General features: G+C 40.5%; 1 protein-coding gene across 2 annotated transcripts in view; it reads left to right on the top strand.

Moving 5' to 3' along the window:
• farp2 (FERM, RhoGEF and pleckstrin domain protein 2) overlaps positions 1-20,258 on the top strand; it is a 29,644-nt gene extending 9,386 nt beyond the window's left edge. Inside the window, exons 4-27 of one of the 2 annotated variants that reach the window (XM_051377091.1) lie at positions 295-337; positions 424-502; positions 869-966; positions 1,734-1,848; positions 3,677-3,824; positions 3,932-4,027; positions 4,163-4,326; positions 4,454-4,522; positions 4,657-4,714; positions 4,893-5,169; positions 10,689-10,825; positions 11,101-11,190; positions 12,465-12,598; positions 12,695-12,776; positions 12,869-13,106; positions 14,214-14,344; positions 14,429-14,497; positions 14,606-14,695; positions 15,419-15,501; positions 16,199-16,317; positions 16,542-16,705; positions 18,294-18,401; positions 18,517-18,668; positions 18,764-20,258. In XM_051377091.1, the coding sequence (XP_051233051.1) occupies positions 295-337; positions 424-502; positions 869-966; positions 1,734-1,848; positions 3,677-3,824; positions 3,932-4,027; positions 4,163-4,326; positions 4,454-4,522; positions 4,657-4,714; positions 4,893-5,169; positions 10,689-10,825; positions 11,101-11,190; positions 12,465-12,598; positions 12,695-12,776; positions 12,869-13,106; positions 14,214-14,344; positions 14,429-14,497; positions 14,606-14,695; positions 15,419-15,501; positions 16,199-16,317; positions 16,542-16,705; positions 18,294-18,401; positions 18,517-18,668; positions 18,764-18,857 (2,838 nt within the window). In that variant the 3' untranslated portion in view covers positions 18,858-20,258. Of the gene's footprint in view, positions 1-294; positions 338-423; positions 503-868; positions 967-1,733; positions 1,849-3,676; positions 3,825-3,931; positions 4,028-4,162; positions 4,327-4,453; positions 4,523-4,656; positions 4,715-4,892; positions 5,170-10,688; positions 10,874-11,100; positions 11,191-12,464; positions 12,599-12,694; positions 12,777-12,868; positions 13,107-14,213; positions 14,345-14,428; positions 14,498-14,605; positions 14,696-15,418; positions 15,502-16,198; positions 16,318-16,541; positions 16,706-18,293; positions 18,402-18,516; positions 18,669-18,763 lie in introns of both variants that reach the window. The other variant, XM_051377090.1, reaches the window with a different exon arrangement.
• The last annotated feature ends 215 nt before the right edge of the window (positions 20,259-20,473 follow it).

The raw sequence follows: 20,473 nt of genomic DNA, 5'->3' as shown, positions 1-20,473 counted from the left end.
TATGTAACTACAAAGTGAGAGAAGGATTCAGGCAAATATCAGCTGATACCAATTTCTCAATATATCGGTCTGGATCCAGCACATTCCTCCCTCAATCAGGCCCAGATGTAATAGGGCAAGCAGGCTCCTGCAGTGAGGCAGTAAAGCCAGTTTTTGCCCACGACACTGCTACATCACTCTACTACGCTAACACAATGTACAACCACTATATAATAAGGGAGTCATTCAAGGTAGAGCTGTCTCAAAAACAGTTCTCATACTGTTGTGAAGATAATACTGTTTCTTTCTCTTCAGGTTTGGCTGGAAGCCACAAAACCCGTTGCGAAACAAGTTAGGAGTAAGTGAACTCAAATATTAGCTTGATATTGGAAACTAATGGAAATGTGTGTTTGTGCTCTGATGATCCGTTTTCATGTTTTTCAGGACCAGCAAATACGCTATTTAGGCTGTCAGTGAAATTCTTTCCTCCAGACCCCGGTCAGCTGCAGGAGGAGTACACGAGGTCAGTGACTGTAATTTCCTACTGGATATTACTTTTATATCATGCCTGAATGGAAGGGCTTTAGAAACACAGACTTTTTTTTTCCCTTTTTAGAAGAAAGAATGATTATGGTTTTCAGGGGCATTATAATGTTTGTCTCCCCAAAAATGTTTATGAACAATAAATTCAAGAAAGTAAAAAAACGGTACAATTTCAATGGAGGGTTTATTAAATCTTGCGCTTCATAAATATGCACATTTAAGACTTGAGTTAGTTTGTGAGGGGCCGTTACATGACATTTAACTTTGTTTAAAATACTCATCCATGTTTGTGTATTTACTTTTCATGAACATAAACGGATGGACACTGTTTTTTTTTTTTTTATAGGTACTTATTCTCGCTGCAGATGAAAAGAGATCTGATGGAGGGAAGGTTGATCTGCACAGAAAATACTGGTGCCCTGCTGGCCTCTCACCTTGTCCAGTGTATGTTTAAGTTGGTAGTTTTGCAACAATATTTAGTTTGATAGAAAAAATATGCTGCAAATATATTGTGTCAGATTATTCTCGTTCTCTCAGCGACTGCATTTCAACACCATACTTCGGTATTTACAACATCTGTTGTAACATTAAAGTGGTTTGCATCAGGCAGATTTGATTGAGCGCGCAAAAACACTCATGCTAACACACACAAACAAGGCTGGCAGTTATTTTTCTGTGTGTTGCATTAAGCATTTCAGTTGTTTACCCTATCTTCATTGATATAAGGGGTGGACAAAATAATACAATAGTATATTGTGGTGTAACTCAACAGCATCACAAACTACAGCCTTCAGAATGATTGTGCAGTTAGATCAACAATTCTCTAACGCTGCTTCAACAAAAAGCAAACAAAATAACCTTCTTGAAAGGAGGATTTATTGCAGAACTCATGCACACATCGTACACATACAACTACACAGCACACCTGCTGTATTCTGTGGTTGTGTTTGAAAAATTAGTGAATAACTAATATCAGGTTTATTCAAAACTCTTGAGTCTTGTAAGAAAGTAATATATCCACAAGAATTAGGCACACCATTCTCACCACATAGAACTTTTTAATTAAAGAAATGGTTTCATCCTTGGTATTGATCCAAAACCAATGTGCACACACCCAAAGTAAAGTCAGTTCTAAAAAGTTACCTCGCTCAACAGATGTTTAACTCTATGTACAAGGAAAAACTGATGTTTTGCTCTTCCTTACACCACAGCGGAGATTGGTGACTATGATGATGTAGCAGACAGGGACTTTCTGAGGATGAACAAACTGTTGCCATACCAAGAGAGGGTGCAAGAGAAGATCATGGAGCTCCATCGCAGACACCTGTAAGTTGCTCCCTCTGATCTGTCTAATTACACACATACTAATTCAATGGTTTTTTTTTTTAGTACAGGTATACACATGACAACCTCTGTAGTTTAAGAAGAGTAAATGTGGTTTATTACTTTCTACTTCTGACCACATGTTAAGCCAGTTTTAAGCCAGTTTACTGTGACATGTGAACACAGCTCAGTTGAGCTTATTGACTGTTACAGTTTGACCTCACTCCCAAGCAGGGCCATAACATTGTGGGTTAAAGTGATTATTCCCTGCTCTGAGAATGCAGTGTAAGTAACAAGTCAACAGCATCACCACAGGACACCAGAACAGTATCATTGTTTAACTACAGTATTAGTCATTAGGTAACACTAGCCGTTGTAAGAAGTGAAAAATAATATGCAGGTGCACTTCCCTGAAAGATTGTTTACATAATGCCCACTTGGAATGAATACATTGTTTTCACATGCAGATTCATGCGTTCTGAAAGTTTGGAGTGTAGTAGGAGTCAGAGCCACTTCACATTTTTAGCTAAACATTGAACTAACCACAAGTTTTGAGTCTTAACTGCACATTGCTGCTTCCAACCTTTTAGACCATCTCAAATTCATATCCCACAAAAGACATCAAATGAATCACAATTTCTAGATTTTGTAAACAGTGGCATGTTGTTTGTGCCCCTTGTTTTATGTGGCTTTAAACACAAATGTTTAGTGTTAACTATGATGAGGTCAACTGAACTGAGACAACTGTGTTCTTGCTAAACAACCATAATGAGAGGGTTTGCCCAATTCTACAGTCCAGAGTCTCACAAAACCACTCACTGCACTTTTCCCACCACTAGCCTCCTTGTTAGCACAGTACTATCCTATGGCCAATAGGGGCTCTTTTCAATCCAGTGTATTAGGCGGCTCTAAAGACCTTTGCTAATCTGTTCCCTTGGTTGCCAGTGTGGAAGCACAAGCGGCAAGTTCCCTGGCCTAATCCCCTGCTCTGGCCGGTCTATTAGCCATAAGGCCAGTGGGGCAGGGGAGGGCCCTAAGGAGATTTCACCGCTTAACGGATGAACAAAATTAGAATGTGGTGATGATTGGATGGATATGTCTTCCTAACATGCTGTTTGGTTGTAATCACATGGTTTTAGATAATGCCTTTCAAATCCTCGAAGTTATAAGAGATTTAAGGACACACTTCTCCAAATAAAAGCCATGATACAACTGTTGTTTAAAGATGTGATAGAGAAAGCTTGCAGAATGGAATCAAGGCTCCACACTAAAGTCTGGTTAATTTGTGATGATTAACCTTATTGGTTTGAGGAACACAATTGTTTAACTGCACTTTTGGTATTTGATACATGTGGGAGAATCAATATCAAAAATGTTGCAGTAATATTGATGATACAAGCTAAAAATAAGTGAGTTCAGAATGCAAATTCAAGGTCCATAATTGTGAGTTTAAGATTTTATAGATGTGCAACAATATTTTAAACTCACCGATGCACTGGAAACAACTGTAGGGACCTAAGGATTGGTGTGATGTATTCTTTTTTCTTTTTTTTTTTCCATTCAGTTATCCATTGTAATTTATGTCAGTAATGTAGTTATTTAGTTTACTGGATGTTTCCTGCAAAACTATGTGTAATTTCATTGTTTCATATAATTTGATTGTTTGGAAACCATGTAAAAGTGAAAGAAAAGAGCCTCAAGTATTGAGCCTTGGGGAACCCCGCTTTGGAGACAGCTTATCACCGTTTTCTAGTCTGTATGGTAGTATTATATGCTTGATGATGGCATGATATGACTCACAAGGGTTCATTTGTTTTATTGTCTAATCCAGGGGCCAGACTCCAGCTGAATCAGATTTCCAAATCCTGGAGATTGCCCGTAAACTGGAGATGTATGGCGTACGCTTCCACCCAGCAGCTGACCGGGAAGGCACCAAAATTAATCTGGCTGTTTCTCATATGGGCCTTCAGGTTTTTCAGGTGACTGCTGCTCTCATACCAGCTGTCTTTTGTGGTTGTGACCCTCAGTCCCTAACAATGTTTGCTGAAGGTTATTTCTTCCTTTTTAACATTCCTTTTTCTCCCAGGGCAACACAAAAATAAATACCTTCAATTGGTCCAAGATTCGTAAACTGAGCTTCAAGAGAAAACGCTTCCTGATCAAGCTCCACCCAGAGGTTCATGTATGTATTAATGAACTTAATTCAGAAAATGTTGAATTTTTGTTATTTTATCTGTGTCTCAGATTTAACATCCACTGTGAAGGAGACCGGTTTACTGTGTGATTTCATTGTCTTTCTCTTAATGTTTGTTTTCAGGGCCCCCATCAGGACACACTGGAGTTTATGATGGCCAGTCGAGACCAATGTAAAATCTTTTGGAAGATCTGTGTGGAATACCACTCATTTTTCCGTTTGTTTGACCAACCCCAACCCAAATCCAAAGCTATCATCTTCACTAGAGGCTCTTCCTTCAGATACAGGTATTCAATTCTTACATAAAAACAAAGGCATGTGTCATCTTTAGCGCTTTCTATAGATACCTCTTGTCTAGATACCTTCTTGTTCTTGTTTAATTATTCAGTGTTTTAATTCAAAACTCTCTGTCAGTGGAAGGACCCAGAAGCAGCTTGTGGAGTACGTCAGGGAAAATGGAGCAAAGAGAACGCCATACCAGAGGTATGTGTTTCCATATACAGCATGTGCACTGTTTATCAGAAAGACAAGTTGTTTGACTTACTAATTCTTACTAAGAATTGTTTCCACCCTGCATTCATGATAATAATTCTGCCATTAAATTGTTTCTTGTCCAGGAGGAACAGTAAAATACGTATGTCTGCTCGCTCCCTGGCCACAGATGTGCCAAAACAGGTCAGTGGTGCTACAAGGTTGATGCAGTTGTGCAACAAATGAAACTATGTTTCCACATAGTGTACTGTAATGAATAAACTAATACAAGTCTCCTCCTTTTTTTTTTTTTTTTTAACTTTCCACTTTCTTTTTCTTCCCTCCCTTCTCACGTTTCATTGTCTGTGTTGTATTGTTTCAGTGCTTGTCATTCAATGACAGTCTCAGGGCCCCAGGCTCTCCTTCCTCCGCTACTGTGTCCTTCTACCCAGCGCACATCTCTAGCATTCTCCCAAGAACAGAACTCCAACTTCAGCCCCAGCCTTTGTCCACACTGAGCCGGTCTTCAGCGCATCCCCAGCAGCACCACCAGCAACAACAGCAGCAGCTTCAGTCCCCTCTGCAAGTCGCCAGACCCCCCAGCCCTCCGAAGGAGGAACCTGTCAAGGCTGCTTCCCCATCTCACTACGCTTTTCAAGGTGCCCCTAGCAATCAGGCAGCAGGACACTGCAGCCCCTTGTTTGTGTGTGTAGAGAGCGTCACTTCCCAATCACAGCCCTCCAAAAATGGCAATGAGGATAATGAGCATGGTGGGAGAAGGGGAACTGGGTGCTCAGTGGGAGGGGGTGGAGGGAAGAGAAAGGGGGTTCTTACACCTGAGGCTTTTGAGGCGGAGCTTTTGCGTACAAAACAGAATCCCATGTTCTCAATGTCCAACTCACCGCTGCATGTCACTGAGGAGTTCATAGATGATGATCCCACTGAAATTTCCTTTTACGGTGGCGGAGCTGAAGCCTTCACTTTTGGGCTTGATGATAAAGTAGATCAGTTTGATTATGTTGAGGATTCTGAACTTAGCAAAAACCGGATCTTTAGTGTTGGCATTGAAGACCTGAATGGGAATAATAATCCCTTCCCTGATAGCATTGTTGGTCATTCTGAGACCAGCTCCTTGGTCAACAACCGCTCTGAGTGCAGCTCCCTGGACAACCTGGGGCTCAGCTCTGCAGGTGAGTCCATGTCAGTGGGTTATGGAGGCAATGACTCCTCCTCGCTTCGCCTGCCAGGCTCTGACATCCAGTCAGAGGCCAGCTCTATGGTCAACTTCCCAGCGTACTCTGTGCGTTCTGAGAGCAGCTCTGCTGTGCAGTTCAGTGACCTGGTAGAGCAGCTTGAGCAGCTCAGCTACCCACCCACAGCCACTGAGGGCTCTGGGAACAGCAGCTCGGATTCAGACTCCGACTGGGGCTCTGACAGCGTCCTTCCCCCTGAGCAGAATCTCTTTTACAGTAATCCTCTGACAGGGAGCAGTGGAATAGAGGGTTTCCTCCTTCAGTGCCACAACCTGCAGGCCCTGGCCCTTGCAGACCCCTCTGGGTCCCCTCACATTAAAATGTAAATCACATATCCATATAGCACTTGAGGCCGCTGTCCAAATTATAGTGACTTGTGACATTGTGATTAATAATTATAATAAGTAGCAACAGCACAGTTCACTCTTTAATAATGCAATTTAACCTCACTCTCAAGCACACTCTTGGTATTCACAGTACTTTTATCATTAGACAATTGATAACAAAGATGGGTGCACTGTGCGTAAAGCTGATTAATTAACCGCTGTTGTTCAGCTGTCTTTATGTTTGTACTTGGACCTGTACTCCCATCTGCCTTGATGCACATCTTTGTAGTGTACAGTTGTTAGCTGTCACATACTTTTATATTTAACTCTCTCTACCGAGAAGTGGAGGAAAGCATCTGCTGTTCCATATGTTGGTTTTCTGCAGCAGCACTGTTCTTTTACTATGTGTCAGTGATTGACCTGGTGTACCCCTGCCATGGTCACATTGTGGTGCTTTTTTTTTTTTTTTTTTTTAAATCACTCCTGTCTTCTCATGAAGCTTGGCTTATCAAGTTTGGGCCTTTCATGAGATTCTTGAATGACATAGTCTTTCTTTGTCTTTTTCAGTTGTCTTATCTACAATGTTCAGCCTATTTACAGCAAATGTTGATAATGCATTTTGGGTTAATCCCTCATGCATTCCAGAAAATGCAAAACATTTTGTGCTTTTACTTTGGAAGCTTTATATCTTTCTAATACATGTTTCACGTCCTTTGAAAAAAATAATGAACACATTAGCATAGGAATGTCTTGTTTTGCCTATCTTTTGCTGAATACATGATATAATACATAATTTAACTCAGGATGTCAGAAAAATAATGTTCTGCATCGACCTTCCAATTTGATTGCCTTAATAGTTTCAATTTAATGAAACGGATTAAAGGAAATTTGTAAGTAATGTAGAGTTTTTTTTTATGATTTTCTACCTATATTGTAACTATAAGTTGACCAACAAGTACACTTAAAAATGTGATTTCTTAACTTACAAAGTACTTAACAAATATATTACTACTATTGTTATTATTAGTAATAATCATCATCTGGCTTTTAATTCTCATTTATTAGATGGTACTTATTGTGCAGTGTAGTGTTTTCCAGTAGATGGTAAACAGTAATGGTTCTCTAATCTAATGTCTCCAATCTCAGGGTAAAAATAAAACCGACAGTCGTCCAGGTTCAGTGATCCTCACAGGCCTCCTGTATTTAAAAAAACAAAACATGCCATAGAGCCACTTTTCCATTTCCACTTCTGTGCCTCACTGACATCTGCTGGCTGAAGCAGTAGTCTGCATTCTTCACATGATCAGACTAGACCACAGCATGTACTAGTTTAAGATGCCTGAAGGATACAAATATATTTCACCATAATAGACACAAACTAACATTTTGGCTTTATGTAGAGCTAAGTTGAAGAATGTAAGCAGTGTACTAATGAGCCTTTAAGTACACTGTTAACACCACTTTCTGCAAAATGAATGTATCATCTTACATGTATGTAAGGCTTTGTGCTAACTGTAGCAAGGTTGCTACAGAAGCACAGTGTTCGACACAGTAGTACTTCCTTTAGAATACAGAGCATTTAGATGTAGCGCTTTTCAACATTAGAAACCATTCATGTTTGTTACTTCCAGGAAACCCTTTTGTATATAGGAGGTAAAGCATTTATTGAAACATCCGTACCAGTTGGAGGTTGATGCGTCTCTTTTCTGGCATGTGGCCGTTGGCCTGTTTTGGGGTTGTGGTATTGGCTATCGTCAGGTTACCAACAAGATGGTTTTCTGTTTATTGGAAGGAAAAAGGGGTCTTTTGCACATTAGCTTTGAATTTCTCTTTTATATTAGCTGGATTTTTTTAAAGTATTGGTATTGGAACGATAGTTTGCTATCATGTGGTCAGTCGCTAATATGCTAGCATGCACAAAGCTTTCTTATTGTTTTTTTTTAATCCAATCTCCAGGCCTTAAGATATGTCTTGTCAAGTCTGTCTTAAATTGAATTTTTTTGTGCCGTAGAACACGAAAAGCTAATACTGTGTTGAAATCAAGCTAATCAGTACTATGTTATTAATTCACTGATGTCATTTCCTTAAAACAGTCTTGACTTACAGAGCCTGATTTTTAATTTCCTTTTTATTTGAGCTCACTTTACTCTGCCCGAAGGCAGACTTCACTTGGCTTTTGCAAAGTTTGCCTTTTCTGTGCATGTTACAGAGCCTTCTTTTTGTCTTGCACCGCAGTGCCTTAAAGCACTTACTTTCACTCTTTCCAAGCAACATGCTTTCATGCGTATCTCAGGTGTACGTTCCTGTTTACTGTTCAGTTGTGGTGGGATGTTTCTGGTGAACATCTGTGTGGGCAATCTAAATCAAGGGTTTTCCTCTTTAGTAAAACAATAGTTAAATACTCAGAAGTTCTCATTGTCATTTTGAAGGATGGCAAGTAGCCATTTTTATTTTTCATTTTGAGAACACAGACAAACAACAGACAGACATATTTTCAGAAGTGTTTCTGCAATCTCTTCACATTTACAAGTGTGAACAGTTGTTTCTGTGTCACCTTGGAGAGTGTGGAACATTTAGTTTCAGACGCCATCAGTTACCTAGTAGACCGTGTAGAGTTGGTTTTTATGATGAAGGGTTTGTCTTGATGGCTTTTTTTTTCTTCTTATTTTTGCCTTGATTCTTTTTCTGCCATGTGATTTCTCCCACATCTCAACTAAAGATTTAATTACTGACGGGCTGACAATTATAACCATCTAAGCTAACTGCACTTAGGCATCAAGTTATCATCACTTAATCCTGAACATGTATATTGACTTATTATAAACAACCTGTACTTAATGTTTGTATGTTTTACTCTCAAGAATAAAGTAATCACTTTTGGGTACCATGAATGTCAGACTTAAAATTCTTTTTGAGATGCAGACTGAAATCAAAGACTCGATGGTGATTCTTTCAACTGCTTTAACAGAAACCAGTGGTGTTACATATTCTTCTAGCGGCTAAAATGAAAGTTTGTGCATGCAATTTACATCTGTCTTCTGACCACAATCTTGCAGTAGTGTTTTGTGTGTGTGTGTGTGAGTGTGTGTGTGTGTGTGTGTGTGTGTGTGTGTGTGTGTGTGTGTGTGTGTGTGTGTGTGTGTGTGTGTGTGTGTGTGTGTGTGTGTGTGTGTGTGTGTGTGTGTGTGTGTGTGTGTGTGTGTGTGTGTGTGTGTGTGTGTGTGTGTGTGTTAGAAGAAAGAGTCCCTTGATGTTCTGAGGGTTATATTCAGACACCAGACTGAAAATATTGTGAATAGACGTGCTGTTTTAGCCTCATCATTTGCAAAAAAATTTTAAAACTAAATGAAACTCTGCAGGACCAATTTGTGATCCCTTTGTCCTCACATAAAATTCTTTAAAAATAGGAGTGGCATACTCTGAATTGTCTAACTCTGATGTTCTCCTCACTTTAGCCAGTCCTTTGATTTTTCAGAATGAGTGGATCATGTTCTTCTAGAGAACTTAATCATATTATTAGTAGGGACTGCTTCAGTGTATTAGAAAAAGAAGCCTATGTGCAACAAGTCAACACGCAGTCATTTTCCTTTTTATATGTGAGGCAACAAACTCGTGCTGTTGGGGGTTGGGTCAGATTCGTACACAAGATTCCTCAACCTAATTCCAGCTGAGTGTGTGTGCTCCCTGTTTGGACAGGCTTTGTGCCAAGTCATTCCACAGCAAACCCCTCGTCCCTCTGCTGCGGAGCCCGACGTCCGTTCTCTTCCCCTCTCGTGTCGTCCCCTGTGGGGCACTTCAGATAAACTATAAACAACTATTTGCCCTCCAGACAAGCCACATTCCTGATAAGTCTTTGCGTGAGCAATTATTTCCGGGTCGTGCAGTGACTTTTTTTTTTTTTTCCCTCTCAGCCTTCCCCCACTTCTTTTTTTCTCTCTAATAGAAGTGGAAGAACAGCTGTGGTGACCTGTGACTCAGTAAAGAGGATAGCCCAGCGTTTCATCTGCTTGTTTTGTCTCCCGATTTTTTGTGTAGCAAAGCTCACAGGCAGAACAAAAGCAGCAGAGCCAGTTGTCTGAATTGGAACCGGGCTCGTATAAGTTGGCAGTGAATCATTTGTCCTTCTTACAGAGGGCTCTGAAAACAATGGCAGGGGGAGAAATGTGGGAACCATTACTTACCCTGGTCTACTCTGCCGTCTCCCCTTTCATTTGTGGCCAATGTGTGTGATGAACCATTCCACTTGTTTTTGTTATAATGTGCAGCACTTAGGCAGTGCGCTTTTTTTTCAGAGAGGAAATAAGATAATTGTAGAAAAACAGATTAGGTGAAAGTGAAGCTTACTTTTGTGTATTTGACTGTGTGCAACATATTATAGCACGAATGTGCTTTTGTGTTAAGTTCCGCTTCTTGTAGAGAGCTGTGGAGATTGTTGACTCTAACTCCACCCATTTCAAAAGATCATGTTTATCCTGTTTGGGCAGATTCTCTAACCTTTGTGATTCAATATTTTTCACTTTCCCAAGCCCCCTACACAAATCTTACTTTAAGGTTTAGTTATTTACACAGCTTTTAATTTCTGATTTCCCTCTTCCTCAGATTCAGTTGTGGACAGCCCCCAGCTCTCGCCCTTCCAGCCCAAAGGTCCCCTCTGCCTATCACCCTCCTTCCAGATGTCGACCCTCAGCCTGCCAGGCCCGGCCCCGTCGCCCCTGCAAAGCCCCATCCTGAGCGAGGTGGGCAGCAATGCCAGGCTAGAGGAGGAGGAGGAGGGCAGGAGGAAGGTACACTGCTTACATGCCACCCTTCCACCCCCCGCCTCATAACAACTCTACTCTTTTAAGAGTAGAAATCACAGAACCCACAGATTTCACAACTTCCTTATAATTCTTAACGGGATGGGATTTTTAAACCTTTTGTCAGTATAATGGAAGGAAAGATGATCATTTTCTCATGGTGGGAATGTTTTGCATCAGTCAGTTTTGGAACTTTTGTGCCTCTTCTCCCTCAGCGATATCCCACCGACAAGGCCTACTTCATTGCCAAAGAGATTCTGACCACAGAGCGAACATACCTGAAAGACCTCGAGGTCATCACTGTGGTGAGTGTTTTTGAAAAAACTGTTCAGTTTGGGTTTGTTTTATTTAATAATGTGCATCAAAGGATAACAATAAGAAAAAAGTAAATAATAATAATAATACAAAACAAGCTAGTGTATAGTGTATACATTGTTTTTTCAAAGGAGATGATGAAATAAAAGATATACAGAAAAGCAAAACTTTATAACTTTTTCTAAAACCAGGCCCTTGGGGCTTATCTTAATGATTTTCAGTTCAGTACAAAAACATTTTTACATTAAACAAATGAAAGATCCACCTTTTGCTTCATAAAGATTCTTTCCATCCAAAGATATCATAGATACTGACTTTCTACTAATGGCCTTCATGCCTGTGGGACTTAAATCAGAAAAAGGTATTTGATGCCTTAAATTTCTGAAGGCAGGGCACTAGGGCTCTACCCAAATCAGAAATCTCCAATTTGACTCTGAATGTCCAATTTTTAGAAATATATTATATAGAAATACTGTATATAATTGACTCCTAGGCACAGTTACAGTCCAGTCCCACTAAACTCCTATAACAGCCTACAGGAGTTTAATGTTCTACCTGTTAACACCCACGTTTTAATGCCTTTTTTTCATCATCTGTGATGGTGAACATCAGATTTCCACACAGAGAAAATAAAAGTGTGCATCTTAGTCATAGTTAATACTCTGCACTTTAGCCAACTTTGTTAGTGGTCAGCACTGAAGATGAGTGTTGAACAGAAACGAGTCGTGCTGCTCAGCGACACTCTGCCCTCTGTTTCTATCACCCTGTCTTCATTAGAGTTAGTTTTATTGTTAGCTATAGTTGGACTCGGTTTGTAAAGGTTTATATACTACCATGCTGTTATCCTGCATTGCACTGTGTACAATGACTCAGCTAAAAAAAAAAGTGATTGAGGATTGATGGATTCAAATCAATCAGGGTTACGGGGGCAGCCCTTCAGGGACCAAAATAAGTCTTCCAATTTAACTTCAATTTCTTCCTAAAGAACTTCAGTCAAAGGAAACTTGGCCGAGTGGATGATAATGATTTGCTTTGGATGACCCACACTGTCTTGAACAGCAGGATGTATTTTGTAGAGTCTTTTGAACAGGAGTAAAGTAAAAGGTGTTATAGTTTGAAACAATTGCCTGTATAAAAACTCTTAGCAGAATATTATTGCTTTTTGTTTTTTGCCCTTCATTCTCCCCTCATCATATATACACACCAGTCTATTCATTAGGAGAATATATGCATCAACATTCTGTTGCCCCTCTCCTGCTCCCAGTGGTTCCGCAGCGCTGTGATCAAAGAAAACGCCATGCCCGAAGGCCTGATGACCCTCCTCTTCTCCAACATCGATCCCATCTATGAGTTCCATCGAGGCTTCCTCAAGGAGTTAGACCAGAGGCTGGCTCTCTGGTAGGTGCTCAGTGTTTGTCTGTGTGATGAGATGTATGGAAGCCTCTAATGAGATGATGATAAAGACAAAATCTGCAAATCTGTCTGTTTCCTCAGGGAGGGACGCTCTAATGCTCACGCCAAAGGGGACTACCAGAGGATCGGTGATGTGATGATGAGGAACATGTGTGCTCTTAAGGTGACAGTGCTTTGCTAGCTCTCCTTTACATGTTTGACTGACAAGCAGAATGTCCTGTATTTCATGCCGGACATGTTTATTGTTAACCTCAGGAATTCACCAGCTACCTACAGAAACACGATGAGGTGTTAACAGAGCTGGAGAAAGCTACCAAGAGGCTGAAGAAGCTGGAGACAGTCTACAAAGAGTTTGAACTGCAGAAAGTCTGCTACCTGCCCCTCAACACGTTCCTGCTCAAGCCCATCCAGCGCCTCATGCACTACAAACTCATCCTGGAGAGACTATGCAAGCATTATTCTCCCACACACCGTGATCACGACGACTGCAAGGGTCAGTTTTCCAAAGCTTATGTCCCTGTTAAAGGTCCAGTGTGTAACATTTAGGAGGATCTATTGACAGATATAATATTCATAGTTATTAGTTTATGATTATTCATCAATCAGTATATTGGTTTTTTTACCTTACAATGAGCGTTTTATATCTACAAATGGATCGCCTTCCGTGGAGCCCACCATGTTGACACACCATGTTTCTACTGTAGCCCAGAACAGACAAACCAAACACAGGGCTGTTTGCGTACTTTTTTTTTCTCCCTCACAGTTGGAAAGGGAGGGTGAAACGAGTGAGTTGTAATCTGCAACTACACCGCCACTAAATCCTACACACTGGACCTTTTTTAATGTTAACAAAATGATACCATCTCACTTTTTCTGTACATCACCCACAAACCTGTATTATATTAACACTTTTACTACCTGATAACTAAATAATGAGCTTGATTTGCACAACAAATTCCATACGCAACATTCAGCTAGAACTGCTCAGCTAGAAATTGTATAAACATTATTACATTTTATATAGTAAACAAAAAATTATATTTTTGCGTTTTGAGTCACTGTGTCCGTTTTGGAGATCACAGAATCATACATTCTTGACGGGATACATGACACACATTGTACTGCCTTTACAACTTTCATGGCTTTTAAATATGCAGTTTGTGCAAGGAAGCAGCTTTACTCTTCCCCCTGATGGCACCAACAGCTAACATTTACAAATGTAAACAGTTTTTAACTATTCATTGTAACTTCATGTTGGAGTTGGGCTCTGTGCTTTTCTTCCCAGTAGGTAGCCAGAAGGTTAGTGTCGATATGCCGCAAAGGCAGATATTATGTAGTGTGATTTTGTTGTAAAGATTTCTTATTAAATATGTTAAAGGTAAAAGAGTGTTGCCTGCCTTCCAAAACATGTTTACTGTTTCTGCACTTAGAAATAATGTTGCTCCAGTGCAAGTCCTATCACTCTTCCAGTGCTATTTGGCTAGATATGTGTGTTTTTACTTCATATTATTATTATTATTCATATTATTATTCTTGGAAATATGATTTTTATACAAAACATCTACAAATTGAAAGTCACATTGTCTTTGTTTCCTTACAGAGGCTCTGAAGGAAGTAGCTGAGATTGCCACTCAGCTCCAGAGTAGTCTGATCCGGCTGGAGAATTTCCAGAAGCTGACAGAGTTGCAGAGAGACCTGATTGGTATAGAGAACCTAACAGCACCAGGCAGGGTGAGTGCAATAACAGCGAGCAAATGGTAGGGGGTGCTGGGTGAAAGTGGAACACAGTATCTGACAAGCTTTTTGTGTTTTTAGGAGTTCATCCGAGAGGGATGTCTGTACAAGCTTACCAAGAAAGGACTGCAACAGAGAATGTTTTTCCTGGTTAGTACAAAACTGCTATAACTTAAACTGTTATGAAAAATTAAAGCTTCAACACTTACAAATCAGTGCACTTAAAACAAACTCTAAATGTTTCTGTTGTCTTTTCAGTTCTCAGACATGCTCCTCTACACAAGCAAAGGTGTTACAGCAACCAATCAGTTCAAAGTGCACGGCCAGCTGCCCCTTCACGGCATGATAGTGAGTATATAAACTTCTAGTTTTAACTTTTGACTCTCGTTAACCTTCATCAGCCCTGTAAAGCTCTGGGTACACTCTCAGAAGAATAGTAACACCTGATGGTGAGATGTGTAGGTTAGGGGTTCTCAGTACCATCTAAACAGTGTGGCAGCATTTTGAGAAGGGAGGGCCTGGGTCTCCTAACGTTGCATGTCTCTGCTTTACTCCTGGCTGCAGCTCATAGTGCTGGATGCACCGGTAAGTCCTCTGAACTCTGCCAGCTTGGATGCCCAAACCCTACCCTTCTTTTCCCATGCTTGTGTAGACCAATCACCAAAAAGCACACCTAGCAGTTTGCTCAAGATGCAGAATCATGTCAGCCTTTGCTGCTGTTTGTAGACATTTATTAAGCCAAAATAACCCCATGGACATCTCAAATGATGAGATATAAGCAGGACATCATGATGTGGTGATGATGATGATCAGGCGACACTAATAGGTGTGTTTTGGTCTCGGGTACTGGTAGGAGGCTAAAAGAAAAGCAGGATGTGGACTCACCATGGTTTACCTCCACACAGAAACGTATAGGTGCTTCATTAGAGGCTCTTTGGCAGATCCGCCTGGGACTTGAGTTAGACTCACCTTTCCCCACCTCCATTCCTGAGCTCTCATTCACTGTAAATAAATATGTTTACACTGAATGATTCCAATGTTTGGCTTATGTTTTTTCTCTTTTGTTCGTAGGTTGAGGAAAGTGAAAATGAGTGGTCGGTCCCCCACTGCTTCACCATCTACTCTGCTCAGAGGACCATTGTAGTGGCTGCCAGGTGAGGAGGGGAGATAAAAGTAAAAGTTTAAGTTAAACTGTAGTGTGTCTCAGTAGTATACAGAGAATTAGGACTGTGCAGTATACTCCACAGATAAGAGGTACTTGCTCATATTTGATTATTAATCTTTTTTTTTATTTAGATCCTTTTCATTAAGCTTGTACCAAACATATTATTGTCTCACTGTATCCTACATACAAGACTTGTAATACTTTAATTATCTGGGCGGGTCACTCAGGTAAAGCCTTCTGTACCACGTTGGTTTCAATGTTGATCTGACAGACTCATTAACAACAAGCCTCCTCCGCACGACTTTAAAACAAACTGCTGGAGAGAGAAACGGGGGGGGTATTTTGTATTGCAACTCTGCCTCAGAGCGCATATTTTTCTTATCTGACTCCGTAAAAGTGTGATTTCTGAGGCAACAACATAAACAATAGAGCAAAATATGAAACCATAGACGTTTTTCTATCATCACACAAAATATAGTCTTATCACATAGCCCTATGAAGACTCGGGTATCATAGATTGTAATTGCTAACGTTTAGTATCAGAAAATGAACAAATCTAAGTGAATAGGTTCAAATAATTTGTGTTGTGTTTTTTTGCCATGTTGTAATTTGCGGTTTTACTTTCTATCTGTACTGTAACCAGTGCACGGTTGTCCTCTCTTCTGTCTGTATCTTTGTGAATTCAGCTCTAAAGTGGAGATGGGGAAGTGGATTGAGGATCTGAACATTGCTATTGACATGGCCAAGAAGTCCCAAGAGAAATCCAGCATCTTCCTTGGCGCTGGACTCGGCGATCACTCCAACCGTAAGAGCTTTTACTGACCTCAGTGTTACGTGAAGAAGATGTACAGTAACTACAGAGCTCACTGAGTGGGAACGTGTGCTCTATGTGACTTTTCTATACTCTGCTGAGTCATTGAAAGTTTTTCCTGTGGGATATAGCACGCATTCAAACGTACAGTTAATCCCTTTCCTCCAAACAACTTCCTCTCCCTCTTCCTCCCCCTACTTCTCCTCCTCCTCCCTCAGGATCGTCTGACGAGGTCTCTCTGGAGCAGGAGTCGGAGGATGACATGAACTCCTCCCGTACTTCACTGGACAAGCAGACACACCACCGTGCCAACACCACCATGCACGTGTGCTGGCACCGCAACACCAGTGTGTCTATGTCTGATCACAGCCTGGCTGTGGAGGTAGTCCTCCTCTGCCCACATTAAGACATGCATACACCCCCATTTACACATCCACACACTCTGAATGAGTATGCAAAAACACAGACGGATGTAGTTTTAGGCTCACACTTTCACCACGATGTCAGTGGACTTGAGAAAGCATCTTGGGAGTTTCTCTTTCTAAACCTTTAACTTTTCTTTCATGTCCTTTTTTCCCCCTGGTGACCTGTGTTTCTGCTCTTTGTTCTTGTTTTCCCATGCTGTTGACAGTATGTGTATGCACGAAAGGTTGGGTCATCATTTCTCTGACACTAACATTCTTACTCCACAGACCTGGAGGACTTCCTTCCTGCTATTTCTTTCCCATTTCTTCCTCTCTGAAGCTAACTACTAACACTCTCTCTACACCCTTTCTCCCTTTTTTCTCTTCACCCTCTCAGTCTTCGGCTCTCCGGCTGTCTCACCAGAGCTTCCTCCTCGCTATCTCCTCGGTCAGGGCCAAAGACCAAACACCATCACACATGTTTGCTGGTACCGAAACCAGAACCTCTCGCTCACTGATTACCTGCGCATGAACCAGGTACTAGAGCCAGACGGATTACTAGAAGAGGTCCAGTTATTGTTCATTCTCCCTGAAGTCTTAAAAGAGCTAATTATGTATTTAATCACATGTTGAAATTCAACAAAAAACAAACATTGTCAGTGTTTTTATTAAGATTGCACTCTGGTTTATTTGTTCATATCTTATATTTTGTCCTCCATATCTCAGGAGACAAAAAATCAACAGATTGCAGCATCTGCACACAAATCAGAACATCCACTCCAATCTATCATTACCTAACAAAACAAACAATGTCAAATAAGAATAACAATAATAAAATGGAGAATGTGAAAATAAACAGCCACAGCTCTCAGCTGCAGGCTTCATCTAGGTAGCATTTTAGTCCCTGAACACTTAGACCCATTACAAGTTCATTTCCAAAACAAACTAGTAACAGTTTCCTGATATGAAAGAAATATGATGCATATTAAAATGTGCTGCAGTAATCGATCAGTTCCGCTAACATTGTGCTCACCAAAGTAACATGACTGCTTGTTCTTGTTGACTTGTTGGACCTATTTTTAGTGATGTCTCCACATTCCAAGATATCTGCAGTTACTTTGGTAAGTCCAATGATATATGAACTAAAAGAAACAATGGTCAGAGATTAAAAAGGGCTGTAAAGAAATGTAGTTTTCCTTTTTTAAATGCACGGCAATGATGAGATGAATGATGCCCAGATGCATCATCCGTAAAAAGTGCACTTACTGTATCATCTCCATGTCAACGTTCTACATCCTAGATACAGGTCAGCTTCTTGAACGGCTGTTCAAAACTGTCTACAAACGAGAAGTGTCCAGTGACATGAACAGGAAATCATGATTAATCTGATTAGAATAAATTAATGCACTTTCCATTTTAAAGTTAGAGCATGCATCAACACTTTAACACCCTAATTAACACCCAAACATCCTGACTGTTATTTAGAATTTATGATGAAATATCAGACACAAGCATTAAAATCTCACTGTCTAACCTCTATATTCTCCGCTCCCTTCGCCTGTGTAGAACCAGCTCTCAGGTTACCTCCTGAGGAAGTTTAAGAACAGTAATGGCTGGCAGAAACTCTGGGTCGTCTTCACCAACTTCTGCTTGTTCTTCTACAAGACTCACCAGGTCAGCAGACCCACCCTGAGATGCATTATTTCTTCTAGAGTACAAGACATTGTACACATGTATACGAGATCAAGTGGATCTGTGTTCAGAAAGCGTTTCCCATCTCTGTTTGCAGGATGACTTCCCACTGGCTAGCCTCCCCCTCCTCGGCTACACGGTCAGCACCCCCGAGGAGTCGGACAGCATCCACAAGGAGTATGTCTTCAAACTGCAGTTTAAGTCCCATGTTTACTTTTTCCGGGCAGAAAGCGAGTACACTTTTGAAAGGTACATGACTTGTTTCTAATTCCCAGAATATTTGAGGACATTTCACAGCCTTAAAGTCCTGTAGTATAACTGCGTTTCCTGTCTCATCTTTACAGATGGATGGAGGTGATCAAGAGTGCAGCCAGCACTACGGGCCGGATGAGCCTGCTCATACCCAAAGGAGGTCCCATGGAGATAAATGGAAACTGAATCAAACATCATGTATCTGGAGGCTGGGCCTCTAGGACATCAGAAAGACTGTCCAGTCTCAATGTAATGTTCAAGTGAAGGGAACATTTGGACAATACCAACTGGAGACTGGAAGATACTGCCAGTTTAACTGTTAACATTTCTCAGCTTAAGGATTTAATTCTAATGATCTGTGCTTTTTTCTTGATTAATGATGTATATGGTAACATTTGTTCCTGTATACAGGATATAATGAAAGGGAGACGTGTATATTTTGATCAGTTTTTTTGCATGTGTAGCGCTCATTTGGGATGTTCATATAGACTGACAGGAAATACTGTTATATGGGACCAACTCCAACGCAAAGGGCTTCAGTTGTGGCTTTTTTTGTCTTTAGCACATGATGACTGAAGCTTTGTAGGGTACAGCTCTGTGCTATGACTAGGACGCAGATGATATACAGTATGTGGGAAATGAAGGTACAGGATAGTCGGTACTTTGAAAGAGTCAGGGAGGTGTGGGAGATGGAAGCGAGCAGAAGGTTAATGGGATGTTCAAGCAAGTTCATGAGTACGGAGGAAGTTTTGAGAAATTGCTGAAATGCTGCTGTTGGGACAGTGACACACAAGCAATTTTGGTTTTTTAAACATTTGGAAAAGTGCACATGTCTGGACTAAACCAATATGAACTATTTGTATAAGCAGTATTTGTTTTCTAAAACGCTATCTGAGGTTTTTTTTTTGCCTGGTATTGGAAAATAAACAATGTTTTCAAATGTTCAAAAGGGAGCTTTTCTGCTAAAACCTCCTGACTAGATAAGCGGCATTACGTTTGGTGCTACATTTCTCTCTTTAATATCAAATGTAATCAAATGTATCCTGTTTTTATTTTTGCATAGGGATAACAACTTGAGGAAATACTGTGTAGTGTTTACTCTGTGTAAAAGTTGCAGATTTTCCTTCTAAAAACAAATCAGAAGAACATATTTTGAAGTAAAGGTACTTGTGATGATGTATTTCTGTGTCAGACTGTTTTAGACAAATGGGAGCTGATTTGTGGGAGACGCCAATGACACTTATTGTCAGTTATTTAGTGCGCTACATGCAACCATGGTATTATTTGGTATGTTTTTTGTATGAAGACTGGAATCTTTACCCTCGGTGTGTGTGTGTCTGTGTGTTTGGGTGGGTGTGTGTGTGTGGAGAAGCCACTGGAGCTGTACTATAAGGTGATAATGGAGGTCATCTCCAAACCAGCTGACATTCTGCGTGTGTAAGCGACTGACTGTTGCACAGTTAACATACAGTATGTTACTCCTATTTATTGTCTAGCATGTCATCAGGGCCATGCTCCTGAATGCCCTCGTGTAGCCCTCATGTTATTCCGTTGAAAACCTAACAAATAAAAACTGTTTCAATCACATTTCTATGGCTGACAATTGTTTTCCGTCCTGTGTGTTGCAAATTGATCCTAAAATATATATTTTCTTTACATTTTATACATATACATAAGGTTCCTTTACATTTCAGCTGGTTAGAAAGTCCACTTGCTAGATCATTACGTTTATGTTTATGCAACACTGACATTTTTTAGCCACCAGTTTGCTTAACCTTGTGAAAGATTGCTATTCATGATTT

The sequence above is a fragment of the Dicentrarchus labrax genome, unplaced genomic scaffold (genome assembly GCF_905237075.1).
Source record: "Dicentrarchus labrax unplaced genomic scaffold, dlabrax2021, whole genome shotgun sequence".
NCBI lineage: Eukaryota > Metazoa > Chordata > Actinopteri > Moronidae > Dicentrarchus > Dicentrarchus labrax.
The sequence above is the reverse complement of the archived record's forward strand: the minus strand, read 5'-3'. Positions and strand labels throughout refer to the sequence as shown.